Raw genomic sequence first — 22,914 nt, forward strand, 5'->3', positions numbered from 1 at the left:
GGAGAAGGGTGGGGAGGGACAGAGGGCGGGGCTGGGGCCCGGACCTGCCTCCCGCTTCTCTTCTCTTCTCCCCACACCCTTTCCGGCTTTTCCTTAAAGGTAAAAGGCTAAGATGTGGGGTGAGTCATCAAGGCAGTCAGCAGGAGAAATCCGGCCCCACCTGCACAGACACCTTTCCAGGCTCCAGGCTGCCCCCTCTTGTTCAGGGCTTCGATTTACATGGGTGCCCACAGAGCGGCCCCACTTTCTCAAATCAGATCTTCCTTCCTGGTGTTCTTCCAGGGGCTGAGGGTTCTTCAACCAACGGGCCGCTTCAGCCTGGCTAGAAGCCACGAAGCCAGGTGCAGGAGGATGGGGTTCCTAATCCTATCAGGTACGTTTCCCAGCCTTGCTTCAGGGGAGCTAATTACGTTTAGGGAGGGCTGTGGTTTCCCAAGCACCTTCACGATTGAATTTAATCCCTACCGTGTCTCTGCGAGATGGGCCAGACTGTGACTATTACTCCCACTTTAGAGATGGGAATGCTAAGGCTCAGAGAAGTATGAGATTTGCTCAGGGTCACACAACTACTAAGTCCCCAGCATCCTACTTCCTTTGGCTTCTCTCGTCGAGGCCTCTGACTTGTGAGCTCCAGGCTGTATTTAGAAGTGAGATCCAGGCTTCTTCCAGAGTCGGCCTGAGATGGCGCTATCCCCTGGTCATCACTGCCCCCCAGGGTTCCCGCTGAGTTCCCAGAATGCACAGGTGGCATCTTTCAGGGTGCCACTTAATGAGGTGTTTAACGAGCGGCCCCTGACGCTCCAGCCCAGCCTTTGTAATTAATCACCTGGTAGGTTTGTTGGACACCTTCCCCATCACAGCACAATTTTCCCTTTCAAGTTGGTGGCCTGTTGCCACTTGTTTGAGGACCTACCCTCTGGCTCTCCACGCCAGGTCACCTACCCCCTCCAAGCCGCCTGCCATCATGTATCAGTGGGGTTCACACAGGGTGGGGGCCCAACTCTCCTGACTGACTCAGCCTGCCCTCTGTCAGAGGCTGGGAAGCAGGCCACTTGGGTGCTCAGTCCAATTTGGTTCCCCAGGGGGGGAAGCTAGCACCTGGGGAGAGAGACAGGACCGAGAAAAAAGAAAGTGGTGGTGACACATACCATTTTGTTTTAGGGCGTAGCAATCCCCAGCCTGCCTCTCAGAAATGTCCCTGTCCCTTCCGTTTGACTATGGCCCTTCCTCTGACCCCTGGCAGAGGCCTCAGAGATGGGAGACTTCTTTCTGGCCAACCTTCTGTCCCTGTTTGCTGGGATGCTGTCTCATTCAGCCAGGAGTTTCACCTAAAGGTGTTGGCTGTGCCTGTGAGGGTGGGTTCCTACTTACCTGCCCCACCCCTAGCCAAAGCTCCGATGGGGCTCAGGGGTGGGGCTCCCCTCACTGGGATCCAGCCAGCTTAATCTTTGAGCCAGGACCATTTCATAGGCCTGTTCCTCCCTAGTTCCTCTTGGTGCCCGAATACCCACCTTCCCCTCCTGGAGGCGGGCTTAGGCCAGAACTCTGAGGCCCAAAGATGAGATCTGTCTCTTTGAAGAAAAAGTAGGAACATGCCTGGGCTGAGGCTACACGTTTCCAAGGAAGCAGAAGGGATTTTAGGCTTGCCATCCCTAAGACTCGGCTCAGATTGGATCCCCGAGACAGAAAATGATGGAAAGGAAATGCACTAAGATAACTAGTTTAATAGAGCATATCTTTAAAGTGGTATTCTGAGTGATTTATTTTCTTTTGATTTCCCTATTCTCTTCAATGATAGATATGTATTTTTCTACGAGACACAGAATAGCCTAGTGTCGTTGGAATCAGACTGCCTGGGCTCAATTTTTGGAAGCTGTCAGGACCTTGACCAAGTGACTTAACCTCTATAAGTCTCCATCTTCGTAAGTGTAAAATGGGGCTTGTCGTGAGGATTAAATGAGTTGATGGAAAGCGCTTAGTAGAATGAATGGTAACCATTATTACCATGTGAAAAAAATCCAACCAATCTTATTATTATAATTACATACACTCAAAACACTAACATGGAGCTGGGGGTTCTGTGACATGAGAAAGGGTCTCAAACCAAGCCTCAGCCGAGTGTCCCTGGGGGAGAGAAGACAGGTGAATGGTCAAATGCACTGCCTCAGCAAGGCCTCCTCCCTCCCCGTCAGACATTCCTCTGGCCTAAGCAGGCCCTAGGCTCTCTAGGACTAGTCCTTCGCACTAGTCATCCAGCCCAGGCTTTCCCAAGTCCTGGGAGGGGGAGGGAGGAAACTGGAGATCCCAGAACACCAGAAACCTGGAAGGCACGGCCTGGCAGGCTTAGGCATTTTGGAGTTGCTCTGTCTCTAGGGAGGCAGCATTCCCTTCCTATCACTCAAGCCAAGGGACCTGGTGGTGGTTCACACCACAAGCTCCAGGCCTTCGGCCCAGCCAGAAACCCAGAAACGAGAGGGAAGAGAAACCTCTTCACTCTTCCCCCTCCCCTGCTCAAGCTTAGGGGTGAATCTGGGAGCCAGGCTGCCTAACACCTCCTGCCCGCTCTGGCCTGTCGTTCCTGACTCAGTTCCTGTCTCAGACACCTCCCTTTGCCTCCAGGCCTCCGTTTCCCAAGTCCAGAAGCCCAGGCAGGCAGGAGGCGGCAGGCCCCAGCAGGGCACTGAGTTCCACCGTCAGCCTCCTGAGTCAGCAGGACAGGAGCTGGGGCCTCGGCCCCAGGGGGCATTCCTCATCTTGCCTGCTACCTCCCCATCCTTCCATATAGCATCCATCCTGCCAGCAGGTTCAAGGCTCTGGTCCAGCCCTTAGCTGGTAATCACGGGCTTCGAAGGGTTGTGGCACAGAGAAGGCAGCAACCGGTTGCTATCCATCTCCACTGAGAACAGAGGACAGGGCTCCAAATGCAGCAGGAGGGACTCTGGTTAGATTCCAGAAGGAACTTCCTACAAAATGTTGTTGAGTCTTGGAATGATCAAACAAGTAACTGGAGGAAGCTATGGTACCTCTCCCGCTGGTTAGTTGTAAGAGTTCAGTTATCCAGACAAGAGCTCACTCTACTAGTTGCCTTTGGGAGGAAATATTAGATTAGTTTTAAGTGACTCAGCTGTCCTGAGTCCTTTTCTCCTCCAGGCACTGTTGTTTAGAGTATCCCACATCTCCTAGACCAGTCCAGTCTAGGACATAGTGTGGGGTTTGTGGAAGAATGGAATGAGGTCAGGCTGTGGGACTGCATCCCACCTCTGTTATAAGGTCTCAGACAGGTCCCTTCCTGCCCCTGAGCCTCAGTTTCCCCATCAGTACAGGAAAGCCAGTACAGATCATCTCTGATGGCTACGGATAACATCTTGTAATTGGGTTTCTCCTTCTGAGATCCCCTCCTCCCCAAGCAGCCCTATTCATTCCTTGGCTAGTGCAGAATGGTCAGGGGTTGGGGCAGAGATGGGGTCCAAATCCGAGATTTGCTGCTTTGTCAGCTTCGGGAGAACCTTGGCAACTGCTGTGCCTTCCTTGAGCCTCAGTTCCCTCCTCTGTAAAAAGGCTGACATCACCTCTCTCATAGCTTTAGGTGAGAAAACGGGCCTGGCACTTGGCTAGCCCTTGCTAAATGGGTGCTGTCATTATTTATTTTTTAGCTCTTAGCACACTGTGTGTGCCTCTCAACGCGGGCCAGCTGCTGGGGAGAGGGAAGGCTCCTTGACATGGCTACCCTGGGCTGGGCTCAGTTCAGGGGGTGACAGTCCCTGCTTGGGTTGGGACTTCTCAGAGCTGAGGTCACCTAAGGCTTGGAGGCCTCTGGCACTGAGACCAGTTCTAGAAGGGCAGAGTGAAGAGGACTTTGGCCACTCCTCCCGTGTCACTTCTGGCTTCGCTGTGCCTTTTTTAAATCTCCAGAAGGGCACTGACCTACTGGAACAGAACCGGCAGTGGGGGCGAGCCAGATGTTCTGCACACTCATCACAGGCCTCACGCCTGGACCCCGAAGGAAAGGTGGCACCAGACAGCCAAGGATATGGCAAGAAGAGGGAAACCTTTATTTGGTTAAAAAAGGTACAGACAGCAAACAAGCAGCCCCCAGCCGTGGGCTCAGCAGACTTCCTAGGCCCGGCCCAGTTTCCATTAGCTCCTCTGAAGAACGCCGGGCTGTGGAGCCAGCCCCGTCCCTCAGTGCCCGGAGCAAAGGGTACAAGCATCCTCCTGGCATCGCACCTACTTGGGGTAGTGGGGACAGAGGGGGCCGTGGGAACAGTGTCAAACCGGTTGTGCTTAGAACAGTCACCAAACTTGTTCGGCAGCGTCATCAACCACCAACACCCCAGAGGCTCCCAAAGGAACCTGCTCAGCCCCACTGTGGCTCTGCCTGACTCTGGGAGGGGGCAGGCTGTAAGGCAAGATTCCTGAAGAGTCTTGACACCTTACAAATCTGGGGAAGGGGAAGGGGAAGGGGAGTGGAGACGGGGGTGAGTTTCAGCGTCGTATTGTATCACCGTGCTGACAGCTGTGGTATGGCTTTCTACACTCTGGCGTGGAGTGGGGGTGGGGGCAGAAAGGCCAGCCCCCGCCCCCTGTGGGGGGCTCTGGAGAGCACAAGGGCGGGGCGGGCTTGGGGGCAGACCCTGTAGGCACGGACGGTGGCAGGTGGGCCACAGGTTAGGCAGGTGGAGGTGCCGGGTGCCGGGCTCCCCTCAGGCCGCTCCTGGAGAGGCAGAGAGCAGCAGTCCTCAGGAGGTCCTTAAGCCCCCGCACACACTGGCGATCCCCGCAGGACAGCAAAGAAGGAGAAGAGAGAGGGTTAGCGGACCCGGGAGGAGACAGGAGGCCTGCGGGGGGGTGCCGCCTGCTCTCCCGGCACCTGCCTCTTCCCCGCGGGAGGGCCACGGCTGGGGCAGCAGGCAAGGACGCAGCAGAGACACGGGCAGGGGAAGCTCAGCGGGGACGGAAAGCAGGACACAGGTGTTCGTGACTGAGGGCTCCTGCACACCAGGACACCCCAGAACAGGCCCAAGCACCTCCGAGCAGGTCCGCCGCCCCTCCCCAACCTCACCCTTCACCTCCTGCTCCAGTGGGAGCTGCTTCCTCAGTCCAGAGCAGGGCTGGGCCCTCAGCCCTGCCTTCATGCCCCCGTCCTTCTGCTTGGGGGGGAGGGGGGAGCCCTGGGGGCCCTACCACCGCCAGCACACACACCACACCACACACCAGACAGATGAATGGGCTCCATGGGGTTGGCAAGGCATGCGATGGGGATGAGATGGCGTGTGAGGGGACTAGGCGGTGCTGGCCGACAGGGGAGACACGGTCTTACCAGCTAACCCTCTGCAAAGAGGCCTGTTAGCTCCCCTCAGGCTGTGCAGGAGATGGCAAAATCCTGACAGGTGTCCTCCTGGGGGAGATACCAGAGAGGTGGGCCAGTGTTACGAGTCGTCTGGCTGGGCCCCGCTGCTCAAGGCGGGGCTGGGGGCCAGGGAGGCTCCGGCTCGCAGATTGGAATCTAGGGTCTCGTAAACATTTTCTTAGCTGAGCGGTCACTGGGGGTCAGAGCGAAAAGGCAGCAAGGAAAAAGAACCTGGGGTCTCCAAATCCCGGAGGCAGGGGAAAGTAGAGGGGACAAAAAGGGGACAGGATGGCCTCTTCTTACATGCCTATGGGGGCCACCTTGCTCAGTCTCCAGCAGACAGAGTCGGCCAGGAGAGGAGACCTTTAGCCACATCACTGGCCTTCCTGCCTTCTGTCTCCCCAGGAAAGACCAAGTTTGGCTGAAAGAACAGAGGGCTGCCAGTCGGAGCCTCAGCAAAGAAAGAGCAAACAAAAACCAAACCAAAGCAAATCAACTCTTAAAAACAAAAATTTTATTACAAGCAGGAACAAAGAATACTGGCTTAAATAAAAGGCAGGGGGCTTCCCCTCCTCTAGCCAGCCCCCTCCCCACTTGCAGCATGGCCCGGGGTCCTGGCGCTGGGGCGAGGCTGTTTCTCCCAGGGGGGACCCTCTGCAGCTGCCAGTTCTCAGCTGCCTGTGACCCACTAGCTTCTGCAGCAAGGAAGGGCAAGAGGCGAGGACTTCCTAGGTCACTTTCCAAGGGCTTCAGCCCACTTGAAGGGCCAAGGAGGGAGACAGAACAATCTCCTATCTACTTTGACAAGAAACTACAGTTCCCCGCAGAGAAGAGACATCCTTTGACTTTGGGGCCCAGACGTAGGCCAACCTTCACTCGCTTCTCGGCCCACCCTGCTCCTTCCTCCCTTTTCTCTGGATGGAGTCCTCCAGCTGGCAGAGAGTCCCTGTTCTCTGGCCGCTGGCACCAGGTCCCATACTCAGAGCCGGGAGGAGGGTGTGCGGCTTGTAGAGTGGCAGCCGCTCCCCACAGCCATTACCCCATCCACCACGCCCAGCCTCAGCCAGTCTGGGCAGGTCCCAGGCTTCCTGATGTCCGAGGAGGAAGGGAAGATAGGAGGGTGGGGGCTGAGCTGCAGCGGGGAACCCAGAGGTCTCTTGCGATCACTGCACAGGCTCCCTGTTGCCGTGGCTCAGGCCGCTCCTTGCTGCTGCCAGCTGACACCCGAGGGGGATGGCGGGGAGAGGGGCAGCCCAGGGGATGTAGGGAAGCGGGAGCCAGCCGCATTCATACAAGGGCACACGCGAACACATGCACACACACTCACTCACAGCCAGACGTTCCCTTATAAATTTATAAAACCCAACTTGCTTTCTGCTAATCTTTAACCTGGCACTACACAGATAGCAATGTGGCCGACTGTTTTTTCTTCCACTTAAAAAATGCTACGTAGAAAAGAGGTCTATAAAATTGTGCAAAATACCCAGCATTAATAAACCCGTTTCAAGTATTGCCAGCAAGAGGATAACCCACCCAGCCCAAGAACTGACTTGGGACAGAGGTGGGGAGGCAGGGAGGTCAGACTGGGATCCCTGAGAGAACCCTCCATGGGTAGAGAGCAGGCAAGGCCCCCACTTCCTAGCGTGCTGCCCAGGAATCACGCAGGAGCTGAGGTCTTGGGTGCCTCGCTGGCTGGTTCAGCCTTCTCTGACACAGGCTGTCTCCCACCACCCCCAAATCTGCCCTATCCATCTAGAACCCCAGCTCCACCCTATTGGCCGACGCCATACGAAAAAACATGAACGGAAGAAAGAACAATGGTCATCACAAAAAGAATGAAGGAGCCCACAAACCACAACAGCCCACGGAGGCATCCTCTCCCACAGCCCACTGTCCAGAGCCGAATGCTCTTAGGTCCCACTTCACCCCAGGACCCCAGCTGAGCAGAGCCCACCGGCCCCTCCACCTGGGAGGTATCGCACGCAGTCCGCACCCTCATTCACACAGGGCTCGCCCCGGCACAGGCAGAGACTCGGCATGGTCCCCTCGCGGCCTCAGGGGCCCTGGCCTCTCTCTCTCCTGTCACTCCTGCCGCTGATCAGCTGTGGGGATCTAGGGCCCAAGGCTGTGGGAACTTGGGTTTGGGGAGCAGAGGGGACAGCCACGGAAGTGCGGGGCAAGCCACGCAGGGTGGGAAATAAATACGAAAGAGTCTTTGGCGGCTCTGCTTCCCTTGGGTGGAATGGGGAGGGTCCCGGCAGGTGTGGAGGGCGGCAGGTGAGTGCGGAGGGGTGGACAAGCCAGCAGGTGGCAAGTTCCGAGCCCAGTTCAGGGGTGGCCTCCTACCATGCTGGCGTCAGGCTTGGCTCCGCAGGCTGGCTCATCGCTCCTGATGGGCGAGGGCAACACGGCGTCTGACTGCACAAATCCCCTCCGGTCAATGAGGCTTCCAAAACACAAGGGGGGACGTGAGGGCCCTGCCCAACACCAGCGGTCCAGGCCTGGGGCTGGATGGCAGAGTCCATTTTCCAGCCAAGAAAAGACCCAGCCCTAGAAAGCCTCAGAAAGGGGAGCTGATCTCCAGCTGGGGGCTCAAGACCCTTCCCTTCCAGAGCAGGGCCCTCTCTGCACCCTGGACACCTGGTTTTAGACCACCAGATTGATGCACTGTGAATTCAAACCGGCCCATTTTTCGGTCTGGCTGCCACAAAGCCAGGCTGTGGGTGAGGGGAAAAGCAGGATGGAAGAGCATTTGGAAATAGTGCGATTCCCACTGTGACCTACCCCCCACCCCCACGGCAAGGATGACACTCCTATGAGGCAGGAGAAGTCGGGACGGTGTGGGGAAGGTCTGGGTCCCGCAGTGCCCACTGCAGTGGAGCTCCTGTTCTGGCACTCTGGTGCCCCCTGGTGTGAAGACAAGGCCACTTCCCAGCAGGGCTGAACCCTCAGGGCGCCACCAGGAGGGAGGATGGAGACCCCGCCCGGTCCAGCCACCAGCACCGGAAGGGAAATGTTGCCCAAGAGTAGCCAAAACATTAATTGTGGTGATCACTGGGGAATAAGATTACATGTGATAGTTAGTACTCTTCTTTTTAAGATTTTGTACTCTATGTTTTTCTACAATGAGCATATGTGATTAAAAATTACACAGAATTCGGGGCGCCTGGGTGGCTCAGTGAGTTAAACGTCCGACTTCGGCTCGGGTCATGATCTCACGGTTTGTGAGTTCGAGCCCCGTGTCGGGCTCTGTGCTGACAGCTCAGAGCCTGGAGCCTGTTTCGGATTCTGTGTCTCCCTCTCTCTCTGCTCCTCCCCTGCTCATGCTTTGTCACTCTCTCAAAAAAAAAAAAAAAAAAAAAAATTACACAGAATTCTTTTGTGTGATAAATGCCTTGAGTGCACCCTGCCGGGGATGGTGGACAGAGGGCTTCTGTCGTGTGAAGAGAGGTCTGCTGCTTCCAGAACCTCTTTGAGAGGTGTGGACTCGCAGGGCTATCCCCTCACTGGCCGGGCCAGGCCCTGTGACCTCTCCCCATGCTCACCCCTGGCTTACCTGGGAGGTAGGGGGCCGCAGAGCACAGCACAGCAGTTGGTGATAACACTTTTATGGCTGTAGGGATTGACGGAGGCCTCACCGCCCCTCTTGCTGGACCACGAGCCTTTGATCTGCCAGCAGGAAGGAGGTCTGAGTCAGGTACCTCCTTTTACTTCGATTTTCTAGGAGGGAGGTCTAGAGGCTGGGAAAAACTGGTGAGAGTTTTTCCAATTCTAGGTAGACTATTGGAGGGGACATGTCTTTAACCCAGGCTATTCAGTGAGTGTGGGGGACTGCTGGATGTCGGGGGCACCTAGCCGAGAGGAGGAAGCCCTAATCAGGACAGAGAGCAGCACACAGCCAAAGAGAAGCCTCCAAAGGAAACTTCTTGGGTGCATCCTCCCTTCTCCGGCCAGCCACCTCTAAGGGAAGGTAGTATAAGGGGACAGAGCTCAGGCTGACCTGGCTATGAGCCCTGGCCCTGCCCCCGACACACTGCATGACCCTGGACAGAGCACTTCCCTGAATCTCAGTCCTCATTTGAAAAACAGGGAACTGTGATAGCATTGTTGGAGATGAAATCTTGCCATCTCTAGATTTGTGAGGCCAGCTATCAAAGGCACTGAAGAGTTTAGCAACAAAGGATACTTGCTTGACTTTAACCCAGAGTTTCCCAAACTCATTTGGCTATACCACATCTTTTTGCTTAACCCCTAGAAACATCTTGAAAAACCAGCACCCACAAAACTGCCTTGGGAGATGCTGGCTGATGTCATTTCTGCTCTGTACCAATCATTCAGCACATGAAACCCTATCATGAGTGTTAAGTTCTGTTTCCCAGAATGAGAGGCTGAGGTCAAGAGATGTATTTTCTGTTGGTCATGGGCCTCTGAGCAGTATCTGATGGTGGCCCTGGCACGGATGCTGTCATTTACTTTTTTATCATTTGGGAGAAAAGAAGGGGAGGTCAGGTCGGGCCCGGGGCTGAGCACACAGTGGGCGCTCAAACAATGCTTGCTGGTGGGGGTCTGAAAGGCAGCAGGTAGGGAGGGTTGACATAGCCCCATAGTCCTATCCTCACTGTCTCCCTCAATAAGGATGCCCAAGGGAACCCCAGGGGCACCCTGAGAATAGTCACATCTCTTTGCCTGTAAGTGCAGTGTGGTGGGGCGCAGCAAGGGTAGCCCAGGGCTTTTGGCCACAACCCTGACTCTGTCCCTTTCTGGCCGTGTGACCTTGGGGCAAGTCACTCAGCCATCAAACAGGAGAAAAAGCATCCCTGTTCCTTCTGCCTCAGAGTTGGCAAAAGGACCCAAAGAGATGATGGGAGCTGAAAGAACTCTGGAGACAGTTAACACGCGGGCCAAACGTAAGGACTGTTACGGTGGAGCACTGCCTCTGGGTTAGCGAGAAAGCCTGCGTGGAGGGGCCAAGGCACGTGGGGGCCTTAGAAGACCCTGTACTGGATCTCCCAGGGCCAAGCCAGGAGCACTGGAAGGCAATGTCTGGCCACCCTCTGTCCCCACCCGTGTTACCCCAGCAGCCCGAGTCAGGCGAGTCAGGCTGCACTGCGGCCGGCCGCTGCAGGCCCCCTCGCCCAGCCTCCTGCCCAGGGCCCCGCCTCCTGCCTAGAGCCCCGCCTCCTGCCCAGGGCCCCGCCTCCTGCCCAGTGAATGGAGGTTGCTCCAGCCTTACTCACATCTTCGTTAGTTGTCAGGTTGGAGGCGACGAGGTAAGTATGAAACCCTGAGAGGCCCAGGATGGACCAGATGGAGAAGAAGCAGATCACCAACTCCAGCACAGTGAGCAGGGTGGTCAAGGACCCACACCGGGACAGGGCTGGGGGCCTCCCCGGCCCCTGGAGACCTGCCATGCCCAGCCCTTCTCACCTATCCTTCCGTGAGCGATTTCCCCAGAAAGGAGATGGGTTTGTAACCTTCCTGCGGTCCAGTCACCACTTCTCGACAGGATTACCTCCTGAGCCCTAAGAAGGGTTCGGGAGCCCATTCGAGAGCAGGATGGGTGATGGACAGTAGGGGGAACTGAAGATGCCAGGCACCAAGAACCCCGCACAAGAACCCCGTCCCGGTTGCTTGGTGTCTTAAGGGAAGACAGGGACTGTGGCTCCTGAGAGTTCTTGGCCACCCCAGCCCTTTGATCAGACTGTTTAGGATCAGCTCTAGCCGGGGAGGAAACAGAAGCAGCTGGTATATCAGATTATTCTAGAGGACAAACATTAGCGCTACACCATTCCCCCCGGATTACAGGATGAGGTGTGGGGATCCACCCCAGTGAAGGGGCCTCGTTCCCACCAGGGCATCTATTGGCTGACAAAGGATATCTCGCTGGTGTCTCCTTCAGAGTGGAGAGGAAGTTGCTTCCCTGAGAGCCTGGGGAGGAGAAAACAGGACAGGGCACAGCTCAGATGGACAGTGACCACGGCCCCTTGACTTGGCAGAGCTTGCCGGCCCACCCCTCCTGCACACCCCTGCCCCCACGCCCAACTCACGCAGCGTCAGGTGGGTGACCACACAGGCGAAGATGAAGGCCGTCAGGAACGAGAGGGAGAGAATAAACGCGTAGAAGAAGCGGTAGTTCCGTCTCCCCACACAGTTGCCCACCCAGGGGCAGTGATGGTCAAACCGTTCTGGAAAAGGGCCCGGGGGGTGGGGGGGGACAGGTTAGTGTGCCTGGGCTGCAACCAGCACAGGTGTTTGGAGGCCTCACGCCACAGCTGGGGCTTTCTTCCCCCACACTCTCTCTGTACCGGCCCATTCAGCCGATTCGCAGCTCCTCACACGCTCCCTGCTTCTGGGCCTTTCTGCAAGCTTCCCACTGCCTCACACATTCTTCTCTATCTCTTCACCTGGTTAAGGGCAATTCCTCTTTTATATCTCAGCTGCAAAGCCACTTCCTTAAGAAAGCCTCCTCTGATCCCAGACAAGGTGAGGGCCCTCTGTTACCCGCTGCTACTTATCTTCTACGGCTCTTTGCCCATGTGTGTTTACATACTTATTAATAATTAGCGGACTGGCCAATTACCCCTGCTGGATGGTAAACTCCACGAGGGGGCCGGTGTTGGCCTCACACCGAGCTGAGTCCCACGTCCAGCTGTGCGTGGTACGAAGATGCACAAAAAGCACTTGTCGCCTGGCCTACGACCCTGGCCACCTGCGACAAACAATGCTCCCCATTCCCTGCTCTAGAACTAGAGGCTCAGGGAGGGGCGGGGCCGCTCTGTAACTTGTGGAGAGCTGGCATGTAAGGCCTGGCCAGAGGGCTGAGCTCACACTAGCACCCCAGGGCAGTGGGTGGGGGCGGGGGGGGGGGCTGCTGGTGTCACACCCAGACTGGTAATGAAAGTCCTCTGTGGGAATGTGGATCACAAGCCCACTGCAGGCCTCCTACCATGGCCAGCACCCTTTGCGGATTCTCAGGGAAGAATAACGCCCACTGAGTCACCCACTCGGCTGCCTGCTGTCATGGGGTGTTCCCTACTGTTCTCTCAGGGAGTGCTGAGCTAGCGTGATGAGCTCACTGCCCTGGGGACCATGCTCAGTCACCGTGGCTCAGCTCACCTGGATCCTCTTACATAGCATTTCCCTTATGACACCCTTCCAGGGGCACACCCTCGGTCCCCATCAGAGCTGCCCGGCCTCTGGAGAGCAAGAAGAGGAGACAAAACAGCCTCTGGTTCCCCAGCAACCACCGAAGGTGTGGGCCTGGAGCTTAGCTTCCAATCCTGGCTACATCCTCTCTACCTGACTGGCTTGAACTCCTCTGTTCTCAGATTCTTGTCCCTCCCAAACCCTGGGAATCAGATCAAAGTCATTCAGTATAGCTGGCTCTGGGCTGCTGGATGGTAAATCATTCTCTTTCTGGCCCCAAAGTATCTAGAATGTTATTGCTCTAGTCTCTGGTTCCTAGAAACTTGGACCTACTGAGGACCAGGCTGAGGCCTGGGAGAAGGGTCCAGGGTCTCTCTGTATCTCCCCCATACTTCAGAGCTGTGGGAAAGGAATCTACCAATCCTGGGCTGAAGCCAAGATACCACTGGTCACACTCTGAGCCTCTCCCCACAGCCCTTCCTCAATCAGAGCAAATTTGGGTGACTTCCTGCCCAGCTCTGGCTATTTCAGACATACCCCCGCCCCCATGAGTGACTCCTCTGTCTTCAGGGCTCCCTGCACCGCTTCCTGCTGCCTCCCACTTACCCACACAGTTGTCGCAGACACTGCAGTGTGAGGTCCGGGGTGGCCGAAACATCTTGCAGGTGAAGCAGTACTTCAACTTGACCATCTGCCCGTTGATCATCACCTCCCGGGTCCGAGGGGGTGGCCGGTACGTGGAACTGCCTGTGTTATCTGGGGGTGGGAGGACAGAAAGATGGGGAATGTCCAAGCCCAGAGCCAGAAGCCCCAGGTGGGTGGAAGCCACTGCTGCCTGGCACGGACAGGAGAAGCCTTAGGGAAACCGTTTCCTGGGAACAAGCCATTGGCGGGCCCAAGGAGGGGACAGATATTAAGAGCTGCTACCTACCGAAATTTGCTGTGTGCCAAGCCCTGTGCTAAAGCATTACCCACATGCTCACGCACTGCTGGTCTTACACAACTTTGAGAAGGCGACTCTGGGAAGACTGGGGGAGGTTTATCTAGTCAAGCCTAGACCTAAGTTCCAGTTTCTAGGAGGTACAGGGGATGGAAGACAAAGTAAACAACACTATGAGAAAACAATCAGATCCAGAATGTGGGGCACCTACAACACCACTGATCCTGATGTCTAACAAAATCCACGTCACTTACAAAGAGAGGGAGATTGTTCTAAATGAAGAGACGTGAACACATGCAATGCATGATTCTAGACCGGATTCTGTCTTGAATTTGGTGGGAGAGTGGTGAAAAAGGCCTATAGATTAGAAATTTGGGAACTATTAATTTTCCTAGCTATAATAACGAAATTAGGGTTATGCAGGAGGTTGTCTTTAGATTTTGAAGACACAAGTCGAAGTATTTATGGATACAGTGTCTATGATAGCTACAATTTACTATGAAATGGCTTCATAAGAATTGTAAGTACAGGGGCACCTGGCTGGCTCAGTCAGTTAAGCGTCCCATGTCGGCTCGGGTCATGATCTCACGGTTCGTTGAGTTGGAGCCCCACCTCGGGCTCCATGCTGACAGCTTGGAGCCTGGAGCCTGCTTTGGATTCTGTGTCTCCCTCTCTCTGCCTCTCCCCCGCTTGCACTCTGTCTCTCTCAAAAATAAATAAACATTAAAAAAAAAAAAAAAAAAAGAATTGTAAATATAGGGGCGCCTGGCTGGCTCAGTCGGAAGAGCACGCAACTCTGGATCTCGGGCTTGTGAGTTCGAGACCCATTTTGGATGCAGAGATTACTTAAAAATAAAATCTTAAAAAAAAAAGAACTACAAATATATATGACACAAATAAGATACACTAATAACAACTATTAAATCTAGATGATGAACATGCATAAATTAATTATATTGGGGCGCCTGGGTGGCCTAGTCGGTTAAGCGTCTGACTCTTGGTCTCAGCTCAGGTCATGATCTCACAGTTTGTGAATCTGAGGCCTGCATCTCGCTCTGCGCTGATGGCACAGAGCCTAGTTGGGATTCTGTCTCTTCTTCTCTCTGCCCATCCCCCGCTGGTGTGCGCGCGTTCGCTCTCAAAATAAATAAATAAACTTAAAAGAAAGAAACTCATTGTATTTCACACTTTTCTGGATGTTTGAAGTTTTTCATAATAAAAATTTTAAGAGGAAAAGAAATGCAGAGATATATTGCATTCATGGATTAAAAGACACAATTTTAGAAAAGGTTTTATTCTCCCTAAATCAATCTGTAGATCAACATAATCCCAATCAAAAATCTCAGTATGGTTTTTTTTGGGGGGGGGGTGGAAATTGACAAACTCGTTATAAAATTCATATGGAAATGCAAAGGGCCAAAGACAGCCAACGCATTCCTGAAGGACAAAGCTAAGGACTCCTATGACTAGAGATCAAGACTAATGATAGAAAGCTAATGATTAAGAAGGTCTAGTTTGGGTGCGAGGGTAGAAATGCTGACCAATGGAACAGAAAAGAGAATCCAGAAACAGACCTGACATGTAAATGACCAAGTGGTTTACGACAAGGGTAACACTGAAGTGGTGTGAAAGAAAATGGGCCCCCAATAAACAGTGCTGAGTCCACTGGGTAAACAAATGGGGGAAAAAGCATCTGGATCCTGCCTCCCACCAAACACAAATTCAATTGCAGACAGACTGTAGCTCTAAATGCAAAAGCCTGGGATTAAAAAAAAAAAAAAAAAAAAAAAAAACAGAGACATGACTGTGGAGCAGACAAAGATTTCTTAAGACCCAAAGGGGCAAATCATAAAAGAACAATCTGGTATAACAGCATCACATCAAAATTAAGAACTTTTTCTTTAAGTATATTTGAAAGAGAGTGCGAGCCGGGGGAGGAGCAGAGAGAGAGGGAGAGAATCCCAAGCAGGCTCCATGCTGTCAGCACAGAGCCCAACATGGGGCACAAACTCACAAGCTGTGAGATCATGACCTGAGCTGAAATGAAGAGTCGAACGCGTAACTGACTGAGCTACGCAGGTGCCCCCAAAATTAAGAACTTCTATTTGGGGCACCTGGTTGGCTCAGTTGGTAGCACGTGCAACTCTTGATCTCCGGGTCGTGAGTTTGGCCCCATGTTGGACATAGCAATTACTTAACAAAAACAGTAATAACTTGTGTTCATCTAAAGATACAATTAAAAAAATGAGGGGCGCCTGTGTAGCTCGGTCAGTTGGGCTCCGACTTTGGCTCAGGTCATGATCTCACTGTGAGTTCAAGCCCTGCATCGGGCTCTGTGCTGACAGCTCAGAGCCTAGAGCCTGTTTCGGATTCTGTGTCTCTCTCGCTCTTTGCCCCTTCCCGTCATGCACTGTGTCCCTCTCTCTCAAAATAAATAAACCTTAAAAAAAAAGTCTTAAAAAAAAAAATGAAAAGGTGACCTTCAGAGTAGAAGATTTGAAAAAGAACAAAGCATTTGTAACCAGAACATATGAAGAATCCCTATATGTCAGTAAGAAAAAGTTCAGACATCTCAATTCAAATGTGGACAAAAGATTCAAACAGGTATTTCATAAAAGAAGCTGTCCAATGGCTAATAAACACACGAAAAGGTATTCATGCTCATTAGTCTTCAATGAAATGCAAATAAAACCATAAAATGTTACCATCACACATGTACTAGAATGGCTAAGATGAAAACAATTTTAAAAATCAAGTGTCGGTAAAAATGTAAGGCAACTAGAAATCTCATATAACCACTCTGAAAAACTATTTAACACTAACCACCAAAGTTCAACATATGCACCCCCAGCAAGCCCACTCCTAGGTATCTCCCCAACAGAAATGTACATGATTAAAAAAAAATTCTTTAAAAAAATTTTTTTAAAGTTTATTTATTTTTGAGAGAGAGAGAGAGAGAGACAGAGCTCGAGGGGGGAAGGGCTAGAGAGAGAGGGAGACACAGAATCTGAAGCAGGCTCCAGGCTCCGAGCTGTCAGCACAGAGCCCGAAGCGGGGCTTGAACTCACAAACCGTGAGATCATGACCTAAGCCAAAGTCGGACGCTTAACCGACTGAGTCACCCAGGCGCCCCATAAAAAAATTTTTTTTAAGTAAACTCTACACCCAACATGGGGCTCAAACTCATGACCCTGAGATCAAGAGTCACATATTCTCTGACTGAGCCAACCCGGCCCCCTGAAATGTGCAAGATTTGATGTGCACCAAAAGATGTACAGGAATATTCACAACAAGAATCTCAGCCAAAATCTGGACCTACCCAAATGCCCATAAATAGAACAGATTAACAAAAGGTAGTATGGAGTTCTATAGAGCAAAGAATGAACGATCCTCAACCACACATAAGAACTATGGATAGGGGCGCTTGGGTGGCTCAGTCGGTTGAGCGTCCGACTTCGGCTCAGGTCATGATCTCACGGTCCGTGAGTTCGAGCCCCGCGTTGGGCTCTCTGCTGACAGCTCAGAGCCTGGAGCCTGTTTCCGATTCTATGTCTCCCTCTCTCTCTGACCCTCCCCTGTTCATGCTCTGTCTCTCTCTGTCTCAAAAATAAATAAACATTTGAAAAAAAAAAAAGAACTATGGATAAATATCACAAACGTGTAAAGTGAAGAAACCACACATGTAAGAACACAAAATGTTCAAAAACAACTAAAAGTAATCTAATATGGTAGCAGTCGAGATCACAGTCGCCTCTGGAGGGGTGACACTGACCAGAAAGGCAAGGGGGAGCTCCTGGGACACTGCTCATATACTGTTTCCTGATCAGGGTGCTGATTACATGCGTGTGTTCAGTTTGTGAACACTCAACAGAACACTTAGGATTTGTACACTTTTTTATAAGCCCATTATATTTCAGTAAAAACTTAACAAAAAGAAAGATTTAAGGGGCTCAGCTGGTTGAGCGTCTGACTTCAGGCTCAGGTCATGATCTTGCAGTTCGTGGGTGGGTTCAAGCCCCACGTCGGGCTCTGTGCTGACAGCTCAGAGCCTGGAGCCTGCTTTGGACCCTGTGTCTCGCTCTCTCTCTGCCCTTCCCCTGCTCGTGCTGTGTCTCTCTCTCAAAAATAAATAAACATTAAAAAAAAATTTTTTTTTTTAAAGAAAGAAAAGAAAGGTTTAAGTAACTTGTGCAAAGTCACAAACTCATATGCTGGCAAGCAGGAATCCAAACCCTGGTCTGTCATATGCAAAAGCCCACAATTCTACCCACTGAGCCTCTTGGTCCCCCAGACCTCAAAGGACCAAAGTCCCCAGGGCAGTGGCTTATTTCTGGACAGAACCTGAGAATCACATGAGGCTGCCTGTGATCCCTAGCCCTTTACTATGCTCCCAGCCATCACTTCTACTGGATCCACTCCCCAGATAATATCTCCAGTTTGGCCACCTGCCTCCAATGATTACTGAGTGTCCAGCAGGTGCCAGGCACTATTCTAGGCACTTGGCATGCATCAGTGAAGCACACAGACTTGTGTCTCACATTCCAGTTACCAAACAGACTCTTTCTTACTAGGCTGTTCACCATCCCCCCAACCATAACATGTTTAAAATGGAACTAAGCAGGGGCCCCTGGGTGGCTCAGTTGGTTAAGCGTCCAACTTTGCCTCAGGTCATGATCTCATGGCTTCTGAATTTGAGCCCTGAGTCGGGCCCTGTGCTGACAGCTCAGAGCCCGGAGCTTGCTTCAGATTCTGTGTGTGTCTCTCTCTCTGCCCCTCCCCAACTCGCACTCTGTCTCTCTGTCAAAAATAAATAAACATTAAAAAGAATAAAAATAAAATAAAATAAAATAAAATAAAATAAAATAAAATAAAATAAAATAAAATAAAATGGAACTAAGCATCTGAACATCTTTTCTTTATTTTTAAAAAATGTTTATTTTTTTTATTTTTGAGAGAGAGAGTGAGCGAGCGCGTGAGCACGAGCTAGGAAGGGGCAGAGACAGAGACAGAGGATCCAAAGCAGGCTCTATGCTGACAGCACAGAGCCTGATGTGGGGTTCAAACTCATGAACCATAAGATCACGACCTGATCAGAAATCGGATGCTCAACCGACTGAGCCACCCAGGTGCCCCAGAACAGCTCTTCTTTAAAACAGGCAGCATGACAGAGGGCAGGTGGTTTGAGGCCAGTGGACACACTCTGAAACCTGGTTTTGCCACCCAGTGGTTAGGTGAAATGTTAAAGCCAAATGTACTTCTCTGAGCCTCAGTTTTCTCATCTATAAAATGGAAAGAACAGGTAGAATGGAGCACGAATCCTGGCCCCACGTCTTTTTATCTGGGTTTCTCCCGGTGATATCGTCTGCTAGATGTTCAACAGGGCAAATCGTTTAACCTCTCTGAGCCTCTGTTTCCTTGATCACTGAAAGGGGGATAATAACAGTACCCACATCACAGGGTTGTTGTGAGGGTGACCTGAGGTAAAAACGTGAAGTGACACAAAGTAAATGCTTAAGAAGCACGCTGTTATTATTAGCTCCCATAATTACGAAGAGAAAGGAAGAGTCAAGGGAAAGAACGCCTGAGCGCCTCCTCCTATATGCCGAGCACTTTGTAGGCATTATCTCCTTGCATCCAGAGAACATCCCAGGAGGTAGGATTACTAACGTCAGTCACCTCCAGGTTATAGTTCAGGAGACTTTTTGGTGACGTTCAGTGACATGTCTGAGGCCACTCCTGGCTAGGAAGTGGCAGAACCAGGATATGAAGCCAAGTTTCCAAAACTTGGGCTTGAGGTCTTTTTGTAAATTTCAAAGTGTCATAATGGTGTTATTTAACCCTGCCTGGTTCCTCATTTCTGCCAAAGGCACAACCCAAGAGCCGGAAAGAACGTCAAACAGCATATAATGCAGCACCCAGTGCATAGAAAACTATAATTGTCTCCCCACTGACCGCCTCTCTTCTAACCCCTTCAGTTTACAAATGAGAAAACAGGCCCAGAGAGGTCAGGGGATTTGCCCAAAGTCACACAGCCACTGAGTGGCAGAGGCAGGAAAACTCAGTTTGGAGGCCTTTTGCAGACCCTTCCTTCTACCTCACCCTTTCCTGGCCAGTCACTAGGTCTTCTCAGGATCTTCCTTCATAATCTTTCACTCTCCTCCCAATGCTCTAAGCCAGGCCAGAACCCTGTCACCAAACAGCCTCCCCTGAAGACTCCCTGCTTCCAGCCCCTCTGCCTTCCAACCCACCACATTTCTCTAAATAATTCCTTTTGGGGGCACCTGGGTGGCTCAGTTGGTTAAGCGCCTGACTTTGGTTCATGAGTTTAAGCCCCACATCGGGCTCTCCGCTGTCAGCATGGAGTCTCCTTGGGATCCTCTGTTCCCTTCTCTCTCTGCCCCTCCTCTCTCAAAATAAATAAATAAACTCAAAATAAATAAATAAATAAATAAATAAATAAATAACCCCTCTTGAGTTATAACCCTTCCCTGGCCTCCCCTAAAAAAACAGATAAAAGGACAACTTCCTGTCCTGATACTAGGGACCTCCACAATTGGGCTCAACCTCCACTCCAGGCTTTTCTCCCACTAGTTTGGCCCTATGAGTCCCTGCAGCCTTGGCTTCCTGCCCCTGTCCTGGCCAAGCCCTGGCCCCCGCCGTCTCCTTGCTCACCAGGACTCTCCGGCTCCCTGCCTAGCCTCCAGCAGCTTCTCTGAGCACTGCTGCTCCCGTGCCTTGCACACAGTACCTGCCCCAGGCTGGGCTGTGATGGGCCTGCTGTGTGCAGACACCTAGACCGCACGCCCCCGGGTGGCAGGGATGGTGGAATAAACAGGCAGTCCCATCCAATGAACCATGAGGGAGCAGGCAAAGAGGAGAGAGCACAGGCTTTGGACCAAGGCAGGCCCAGAGTCCAAATCCTGACCCTTCCGTTTATTAGCTAGTACCCCCAGGAAAGCCACTTAACCTCTGTGAGCCCGTGGTGGCATCTGAAAAAGCAGACAAATAATAACCACTGCCTGGAAGGTTTATGGAAGGATCAGAAATTGTACATGTAAAGGAACCGGCACTTGGGGAGTACTTACTAACTGCTGTTCTCAGAGGGACGGCAAGGCACAGGCTCTGGAACCTGAAACACTAGGTTCGAATCATGATTTTGCTGCCTCCTTGCTACTGAAGAAAGTCCCTTCGCCTCTTGCAGCCTCAGTTTCCTCATCCATAAAATGGAGATAAGACAGTCTTGATCTCACAGGATTGTGGTGAGTGCCCAATGAGGTGCTGCAAGGCCGCCCTAAGCACAGTGCTAGATTCGAAGGACCCTCAGTCGTGACACGGTTCACACTGGGACCCTCTAGCCTGCAGAATTCTCCAGCTCTTCCCAAAACTCTTGATGCTACTCCAAACCCGGCCTGTAACCCTACTCCACGGGCCCCAGGTCCAGTTCCTGTCCCTGCCCACTGCTGTCTTCCAGGCTTGGACACAGGCTTTGGAGCCAGACAGACAGGTGGCCCAACCACAACTAGCCATGTGACGTGGGTCAAGTCTCTCTGACCCTCATCTGGTAAAAAAGAAAATGGGACATAATCAAATCCGCCTCCTAGTGCTATTTGGAAGATGCAGGAAGAGTTCGGCAAGTGGGTTTAGCAAAGCGTCCGGCACCTGGCATGAGCTTAATAAATATTAGCCGTTATTATTGTTCTAGGAGATGCTATATTCCAAACAGCTGATTTAAGAAGAAACTTCAGAAAACAACCCGGCTGTGAGTGAAGGAGAGCCCCAGACCCTTTCAGGAAAGAGGAAGAGAGAAGTTTCTGGAATCCTCACTGGATTCCCACAAGCCCTCGCCAAGGCAGGGAGGGAACTCCTACCAGCACGCCGTGCCCTCCGGGGGCCAGGCTTCCCCTCTCTAGAACTCGGAAAGAAGTGACGCTCTTCTTTAGGCTGCCAAGAGGAGAGTGTGTCACACTGAAGCAAGGGAGCCACCCAGATGCCAAATGAAAGTCCCCAACTGCGGGGCCCTGAACAAGGTGGGTCAAAGGAGGCCCTGCAGCGGGGTCACTGTGGAAAGCGAACCCCACTCGGGAGGGAGGCAAGGAGCTGCCCCAGGGCTTATTCTCCGGCCAGACCACGCTGCCCAATCACGGCCCTGGCCTCAGCCTCAGTTTCCTCCTCACCAACTCCCACTAGCAGCCAGCGCAGGTGGCAGCTCCTCGGGGCCGGGAGCAGGCCCATGTGCCATTCCTGAGCACGAGGCTCAGCCTCTTAAGTTTCAATAGAGAAAAACAATTTTCAAAGGGTACCGTTATTCCCGGTCTCACTGGATGCATAAAAAACGTTCTGGGCCGGGCAAGAGGACATGTACCCCATTTTACAGATGAGGAAACAGATTTCAATAGCATAAGGTGGGGGGGGCGCTGAACCCTTGTCTTCCAAATATTCTCTCAAACATTACCAACCACTAACTATATCAAGGCCTAGAGGTGGCAGGTGAGGGGAGAAGAGGCAAGTACAGAAGAGTCAAATGTGTTTGCTTTAAAAAAAATTCACAGGGGCGCCTGGGTGGCTCAGTCAGTTCAGCATCTGACTTCGGCTCAGGTCATGATCTCACGGTTCGTGGGTTCGAGCCCCGCGTCGGACTCTATGCTGACAGCTGGGTTTGGAGCCTGCTTCCAATTCTGTGTCTCCTTCCCTCTCTACCCCTCGCCCACTTGTGCTGTTTTTCTCTCCCAAAAATAAATAAACATTTAAAAAAATGAACAATGAAAACATTTTTAAAAAGCGGGGTCGGGGGGCACACCTGGCTGGCTCAGTTGGTAGAGCAAGCATGTGACTCTTGATCACAGGGTCGTGAGTTCAAGCCACATGCCAGGCTTTGTGCTAAAAAAGAAGAAAAGAAAAGAAAAGAGAAAAGAAAAGAAAAGAAAAGAGAAAAGAAAAGAAAAGAAAAGAAAAGAAAAGAAAAGAAAAGAAAAGAAGAGAAAAGAAAGAAAAAAAAAAGAAAGAAAGAAAGAAAGAAAGAAAGAAAGAAAGAAAGAAAGAAAGAAAGAAAGATAGATTTGCTTTGTTCACCCAGTCCAGAAAATATTTGTTGACAAAAGGAAGGAAGTCAGAGTGGGAAGAGATGTTATCCCTGCTCGAAGGGAATCTAAGATATACTCCAGGGCTCGCTCTCTCTCTCTCTCTCTCTCTCTCTCTCTCTCTCCCCTCCCCCCCTCTCCCCCCTAAGAAGTCAAGTCCCTCTCAGGCTAGTAAGGCCTCCCTGCTGCCTTTCGGGTGGGAATCTATAGCCCCTGGGGATGTGAAACGAGGGCGAAGGCTCCTCACTGAACGGCTGTGAGAAGCAAATGAATCTCCCCACACTCTCCTCCTGACCAAGGGGCATGCTCTGGGTCTCGCCCCAACCGCAGCCCGTGGAGGGGAGCAGGCAGGCACTCTGCACTCAGAGCCAGCCGGCTGGCTCTGTGACTCAAGCCCAGTG

General features: G+C 52.2%; 1 protein-coding gene across 4 annotated transcripts in view; it reads right to left on the minus strand.

The window, feature by feature from the left end:
- Nucleotides 1–4,029: 4,029 nt before the first annotated feature.
- Nucleotides 4,030–22,914, minus strand: part of ZDHHC18 (zinc finger DHHC-type palmitoyltransferase 18) — a 29,211-nt gene continuing 10,326 nt past the window's right edge. The window contains exons 3-10 of one of the 4 annotated variants that reach the window (XM_058718488.1): nt 13,103–13,252; nt 11,398–11,535; nt 11,230–11,278; nt 10,588–10,690; nt 8,907–9,019; nt 7,697–7,796; nt 5,321–5,398; nt 4,628–4,767 (exon numbers count right to left, since the gene is read on the minus strand). In XM_058718488.1, the coding sequence (XP_058574471.1) occupies nt 5,357–5,398; nt 7,697–7,796; nt 8,907–9,019; nt 10,588–10,690; nt 11,230–11,278; nt 11,398–11,535; nt 13,103–13,252 (695 nt within the window). In that variant the 3' untranslated portion in view covers nt 4,628–4,767; nt 5,321–5,356. Of the gene's footprint in view, nt 4,768–5,320; nt 5,399–5,844; nt 7,797–8,906; nt 9,020–10,587; nt 10,691–11,229; nt 11,279–11,397; nt 11,536–13,102; nt 13,253–22,914 lie in introns of those variants that run through there. The other 3 variants (XM_058718486.1, XM_058718487.1, XM_058718489.1) reach the window with 3 other exon arrangements.

The sequence above is a fragment of the Neofelis nebulosa genome, chromosome 2 (assembly GCF_028018385.1).
Source record: "Neofelis nebulosa isolate mNeoNeb1 chromosome 2, mNeoNeb1.pri, whole genome shotgun sequence".
In the NCBI taxonomy this organism is placed as follows: domain Eukaryota; kingdom Metazoa; phylum Chordata; class Mammalia; order Carnivora; family Felidae; genus Neofelis; species Neofelis nebulosa.